At 38.3% G+C, this 7,143-nt stretch overlaps 1 protein-coding gene across 3 annotated transcripts in view; it reads left to right on the top strand.

Moving 5' to 3' along the window:
- Ppp2r3a (protein phosphatase 2 regulatory subunit B''alpha) overlaps positions 1-7,143 on the top strand; it is a 113,233-nt gene that overhangs the window by 22,174 nt on the left and 83,916 nt on the right. For all 3 annotated transcript variants that reach the window (XM_004624999.2, XM_004625000.2, XM_023705043.1), the window contains exons 2-3: positions 850-1,107; positions 5,818-5,921. In XM_004624999.2, coding sequence (XP_004625056.1) covers positions 850-1,107; positions 5,818-5,921 — 362 coding nt within the window. The remainder of the gene's footprint in view (positions 1-849; positions 1,108-5,817; positions 5,922-7,143) is intronic.

Raw genomic sequence — 7,143 nt, 5'->3', positions numbered from 1 at the left:
TCTGTCTCTCTGTCTCTTTCTCTGTCTCTCTCTCTGTCTCTCTCTCTATCTCTGGTCAAAAATGCTTAAATACTAGAAATACTTCAGTGACGTAGTACTATAAGGATGCTACACAGATTAAATATCTAAATGATTCTGTGTTCATAGCAACAGACAGAAGTAAAAAACTGAAGTACTGTACCCAGGTTATTCTTTTTTGATGCTGCTCCCATCTTGAACTGAAACAGCAATTATTCCACCTTGGCAAATCTCAGCTAGAGAGGAAAATAAAAGTAGCTCCCTCTCTCAAATAAATTATATATAACTTTTTCTGCCAGTTGAAGGAGAAGCAGAAATTCACAGAAAGACCAGAAACATTCTTCAAAAGGAATTTACTAATCCGGTTCCAAGAGACTAAGCCATATACCTCAAGATATTTACTGTATTAACTGACCTTGTTCTTTGATTATTCTGAAGTGCTTGCCAGGTGATTGATGGGAAAATACATTGCAAGATTTTTTAAACAAATTCATGTAGACTCAAGTATTGGCAAATAATTAATATATTGATTTATTTAATATGGAAGATTCCCCAGAAACATGCTTACTGACCTGTGGTAAAGTTAGCCCTGGATTTCTACGGTCTAAAGATGTGGTTTCTTTTTTTTTTTTTTTTTTTTTTTTTTGTGGCACAGGGATTGAACTCAAGACCTTGTGCTTGCCAGGCAGGTACTTATACCACTGAGCCAACTCCCCAGCCCCAAGATGCGGTTTCTTATATTTATATATGCCTTCCTATTACTGGTGAGGATGCTAAAGAAATATATACTGTTTAGAAGTTCTATGTCTGATAATCTCATTTTTCTTCCAGATTCAAAATAAACCAGAAAAGAAACCTGGAACACCACTTCAATCTCCAGCCACCTTTTCAAGTAGTCCCCAACCTCAGTCTCCTATTCCTGCTGTAAATAATGTGCCATTGTCCATAAACATTCCACGGTTCTACTTTCCTGAAGGACTCCCAGATACCTGCAGTAACCATGAACAGACTCTAAGCAGAATTGAAACTGCTTTCATGGATATTGAAGATCAGAAAGCAGATATTTATGAAATGGGGAAGATTGCAAAGGTAATTAAGACATCAGTCACCTGACTCATAAATACATTCTTTATTTGAATGCTTTTAGTGACTGACTGCTCACTCCCTTACTGGGTGGTCTGTTCCATATTAAATAATTTTGTTTATTAGAAAATTTTTCTTATAATGAATAGGAGTCTTTTTTGTTCTGTTTCATTGGCCATTCTACCCTAAAGCCAGACACAGAATTGTTAGGCCATCTCAGCACTGTCATTTTACCCAGAAATAAATAAATGTGACACTAGGAAGCAAGACTTTGATAATTTCCTATATATTCAGCTGCCTCTGATATAAAATTCTCCTCCCAGAACAATTAATATTTAACAGGACCATCATGTTCTACTTGCGCAGGTTGACACTCTTCTCTCCTGATGTGCCCTCGATGAGGAGTGCATTCTCCTTGTGCCCTCACATTCTCCTGATTCCCCCCACACCCACGGCCCACCCTGCTTCATGGCTCCCTGGCTCACTAGTACTCCCTGGATTCAGTAAGAGGAAAGCACAAAGCCTGCACTCCAGGGTAGTCACAGAAGGTGTAGGAAAGAGTCACTATAGGGAGTCTGTGAATAGTGGGAAGTCAGAGGAAGGACTTTGCCAGTTAAAATAGAAAACTAGGGCTGGGGATATAGCTTAGCAGCATAAGTGCCTGCCTGGCAAGCGCAAGGCCCCGTGTTTGATCCCCAGTACTGCAAAAAGAAAGAAAACTATTTTGTTCAGCCAAGTAATAGTCCTTCACAAAACACTTTATTATTTAATATGTAATAATCATGTAGCACAATAACCATTTTACGTATATATGACTGAGTGACTTACCTAAATTGTACTTGATTATAGCCATAAATTCCATTCATGGAGGCTAAGCCATATTTTTAGTCCTCAGTTGTCAGGTGAGGTAGCAAGGTAAACTGCTTATACCTTTAAAAAGTTAAAACTAGCTTTGCATATAAAAATAAGGAATAATGGGGCCAGTGAGATAGCTCAGCAGACTAATGTGCCTGCTTAGGCAATTTTAGGCAAGCACAAAGACCATGGTTAAATCCCCAGCACAGGCATTAGATCCCTCGCATCACATGCTGCGCCAGTCCCACCCCCAGGGCAGGCTGAGCCAGGCATAGTCTGGGCCTAGTGGCACACACCTGTAATCCCAGCACTGGGGAGGCTGAAAGCAAGAGGATTACCACAAGTCTGAGCTGCATAGTGAGACCCTGCAACAACCAAAAACATTTAAAAATAATAGTAATAAAGAATGAGGATGTATGGGGCGGGGGAGATGGCTGAGTGGAATAAGCACTTCCCTGGCAAGCGCAAGGGCCTGAGTTCAGTCCCTGGTTCTGCAAAAAAAAAGAATGAGGATGTGTATGACAGCCTTCAAAAGTACCATCGGGTTGGTGTGGTGGTACACGCCTGTAATTCCAGCACTCAGGAGGCTAAATCAGGAGGAACACCATGACTTCAAGGCCAGTCTGAACTACATAGAAAGACCATGCTCCCCCCAAAAAAAAATTTAAAAAACTATCATGAAATTTTGTGTTTTATTTTTGATTACTGAACCAGCTTATTTTATGATTTTGCCACTTTATTCTTAAAATCATTTGAGATTGTCACATTTTCCCATTAGCCAATTTTTATTTCACCTAGTTTTTACTTGTTTGTAGCACACTCTTAGCATTCATTATGTCACCCTTATTTTCAGTCATTTTTTTACACTATGCTGCTTTTTTGGGAGGGAGATCAGAAACAGTGAGTATTACCTACAGCATGTATTGTCCAAGCTTACAACATATTGACTTAGGAAAAGCATAAGGGAGGTAGCCTTTAAGGTTCCAAGAGACTATCAGAGCAGTAAATGAATGTGTTTATGGTTTCTTACAGTTTATCAAGCTGTTCAGAAGACTAGCTTGAGTTTGAAACCTGTATGCATAAAGACTGGACTCTTTTTAAAGAGCAGAGCAAACTGTTTATGAAATCAGGATCTTTGGTACAGTTTACCCCATTCATCTTAAACGTCAGACAGCCTTGGAGAGCTTTAATGCCCATGTCTGGTTCAGTTCTTAGTGTGTAGCTTGTACTTAATGGGGAAAACACAAATGGAGAATGAACCTAAAAAGGATGCAAGCAGTGTAGAAACAGAATCTGAGTAACAGGAAAAGTATTTGTCAGACACTGGGCCAAAGGATTCATCATGAAGCTTTATCCTCTAGCAGAATGTTGAAGAGAAAGAAAGCTCTGACCCATGTAAAGCCCTCTGTTGCATCTCTTCTAACTAATGTAGTACCTACACAGAGCCTCTTCAAGCTTGAGCTCCTTCGGCTCTACAAAATAGAATAAAAATACCTGCCCTCTTCTGCATGGGGATCATGTGAGAACCAAATGAAATCAAGGCACAAGACACCTAAAAAGGTGAAAGGACATTATGAATATTGGACAGTCATCTTCTGTGTACATGTTGAAAACCTTGCTATCACATCCCCGATGTCGTAGGGCTAGTCTTTGATCAAATTACAGGTTTTAGTCAAGTTTTCCTTAGCTCAAGTGAGTTCGTTCTTCATATCCTGACTTTTCCTTCCTCTAAATCTGTTTGCTAAATTCATTTTCTATATCTCCCTATATATTTACATTTGTCATCCACTTTCTTCCTTTGTTTAAAAAAAAAAAACTTCACCCTGGTTTGTTCTCACCTAAGTTCTATTTTATTGCCTTCAGATTATTATTTACTCTATCTTACAGCCTAGGGTTTTGCCTTTGGTCTATAATAAGTTTATACATGTTAAAGGAGTCTTTTGAAGCAGATACCTTATATAAGGGGCTGAAAATTATTTACTAGGGAGTTGCCCCCACTTTGTGTAGTATGCAGAAAGACCTTGGGAGTGTCTCATCTGGGGCTGGTGACTGTTTCCCAGAGTCAAAGTATCTGACTTCTGATTCTTTACAATTCTAAAAAATTCATAACTGATCCTACTGGTAGAATTTTCAGGTCCTTTGACAAGCCAGTTTGTCTTTCCCTGTACTGTTTGCACTTCTTCCACCTCTGTAGTGTAGAGTACTGTTTTAGCTTTTCCCAAAGCTGCAGCAGTCCGTCACTTCAGCGGAAAGCATTTCTTTGGCAACCTGTTCCACATGAAAGGAGGGACTAGGATTGGGAAACTGAATTTGACACTTGCACACTCAAAGTATGTGAACTGTGAGCTTTGTACTTCCGTGATCATGATTTATACAATAAATAAAATCAGATGGTTGTTAAGCAATACCATTCCCTCATTTTTTAAATCTCAGTGGAGATACTCAACCTCTGGACTTAAGAAATCTTAAATTCTACTCTGCTTATGGAACATAATTTCTTGGACATGGTGGCAGCAGCCTCTTATTTCTTCCCTTTCCTCACCTCCCATGGCTTGCATTTTCCTTTCTGTATCTTCACCTTTGGCATGAACCAGCCACAGCCTTGAGCAGTCTCTTGGGATAACTAAAGTCAAATGAGGTAATACGCAGACTCCTCTGGGCATCCTCTGTGCGCTGCAGCCTCCCAGCAGGAGCAGCTCACCTAACCCTAAGGCTGATACGCATCTAGTTCCCCACCAGAGGAGAGTCACCTTCTGTAGAAGGATAACGACTCAGCAGAGTCTAGTTGTCACTTTAAAGAGTTCTAGATTTCAAACTCTTTTTTTTTTTTTTTTTCAGAGCCAGGGATTGAACTCAGGCCCTTGCGCTTGCCAGGGAAGAACTTATTCCACTGAGCCATCTCCCCGGCCCCGATTTCAAATTCTTTATTTTCCATGTATGTAAAAAATTAGGAAGATTTCAAGACTAATTATTTTCTAATAGTCAAATATTATTATAAAAAATAATTTTCCCTTTAGAGAAAAGCCAGTAAAGAACTCTTTCTTACAAAAGTAAGACAATTCTAATTGAAAAGAATCTTCTTTTATTAGAAGATAATAATAAGTTTCTTTAAAAAATAATAATAAGATTCTTTTATTAAGGCGATTTTTAAAAAGTCAGTACTTTTTAGGGTATTTTAAATTTTTTTAACATTTACCCCAGATCCTACTTAATGCTTTTATAATATGTAGTTACTTGGGGTAGCTTCTAAGATATAAATGAATGACTTCTAATATGTAAATTACAGCATTTTTATTGTACCTTTCATTTACTAAAATTATAACCATTTAATAGATTTGATAGCTGTTTTAACAGACTAGAATTTTTTTTTCAGACTAGAATTTTTAATCCTTTTTTGAATCTAGGATTTATACTAGACAAAAGAAGAAGAGAATAGGCAGTAAAGTTTTTAATACCATGTGACCCAATAATAAAGGTGACTTTTTCTGCTCAAGGAATGACATATACAACCATGATACTCAGTCACGTCTGTTTTTCCCTAAAGGGTAGAAAATATATGATATAAAGGCAGCAGAAAGGGAGGCTGCTTTCTTAACTATCAAGTCTGAGAATATAACTATATACAAACATGGGAAAAAGTTAAATAGCTTTACATTTTCTTCACAAAATTTTATTTCCCATCTGTCAGTCTTCCACCCTTCAGCCTACCCTACTTGATATATTTGCCCCAACCCCAGCTGTATTCCCCTAAGGACTCTTCTGTCTACTGTGGCATGAAGGGTCAAAGCCATAAAGATCTCTTCTTTGGCTGTGCCATCTCTTCATTGACTTTTGACTAACTGTTTTACTTTTTATTTGCAGATCTGTGGCTGTCCTCTCTATTGGAAAGCCCCCATGTTTAGGGCTGCAGGAGGAGAAAAGACAGGATTTGTGTCAGCACAATCATTCATTGCCATGTGGAGAAGGTACGTATGTCAGCAGTCACTCTGGAGCTAGGGGAAAAAATTGTGGTTCTCATTACATGCCTTATTAGTCTTACTTATTTTATTCATTTTACCTGTATCCTTTTTTTCAATAACTGATTTCCATTCATTTTTACCCACACACACGTTCTTTGCCATAAGCCTTTATCTTACATGTCTTTAAATAGTAGAGTTGCAGAAATGCTGAATAGCTATTGGATTTTTGTTGTTGTTTTTAAAATCTAGGGCCAGGAAGATAGCTCTATGGTATGAGCACATGCCTAGCAAGCTCAAGGTCCTGACTTCAAGCCCTTAAAAAAAAAAAAAACTAGCATCAAGTGTAGTTTGGCAAGTTCTTCAAGAATTAAAGCCATTGGGGGGACCGGGGAGATGACTCAGTGGAATAAGCGCTTCCCTGGCAAGCACAAGGGCCTGAGTTCAATCCCCAGTTCCGCAAAAAAAAAAAAAAAAAGAATTAAAGCCATTGGGAGATAGATATATAGATATAAATATATGGTTTTCTCCAATTTGGAGACAGTCACTGGAGAAAACCAAGTACACTAAGGCCAGAGTGAAACGTAGGGTCTGGTACAAGAAAATAAATAATTTTCCAGGCAGTAAAGGAGGCAAGGGAATGAGTTCTCTGGTAGAAATTGAGAGAAAACTTGAGACCTGGGAGTAGGGCAACCTACATGATATTTGCTTTCCCCAAATTAACTGAGGCAGTTGGATCTTGAGATCACTGAGGAGGCCTGCAGTTGCTCATACCCAGAGCACACTTGCAACCAGGACAACACTGGCCTGGAGGAAGCAGCAGGCCTGTTTTGGGTCCATAGTGGAAAGCTGCTTGGCTGCACACAGTCAGACTGTGACTCCAATGCAGAGGGAGCTGTGTGGATACAGTTTGGGTCAATGCTGTAAAAATGTGTATGAAAGGGTTTTTTTGGTTTTAGGGTTGTTGTTTTGTTTGGAATTTGGGTTTTGTTTATGTTTGGTAATGATTTTATTGTTATTTCTTTGCTTGTTTCTTTGAACTGGCTTGCAGTATCTTGGTTTTTTTGTTTGATTTAATAGCATTTTTTTTTTTTCTTCTGGCTTCTGTTTTGTTGTTATTGTTTTGGTATTTTACTTTGTTCTTTAAAGTTTTTCCTATTTCCCATTTTTAGTCTTTCTTCTATTTTTTTTTTCTTCTATTTTTTACTTTCTTTCCTCCCTAATCTTTTTT

Source organism: Octodon degus, unplaced genomic scaffold (genome assembly GCF_000260255.1).
Source record: "Octodon degus isolate 3935 unplaced genomic scaffold, OctDeg1.0 scaffold00008, whole genome shotgun sequence".
Classification (NCBI taxonomy): domain Eukaryota; kingdom Metazoa; phylum Chordata; class Mammalia; order Rodentia; family Octodontidae; genus Octodon; species Octodon degus.
Note: the sequence above shows the minus strand (reverse complement) of the source record. Positions and strands in the feature narration are given on the sequence as shown.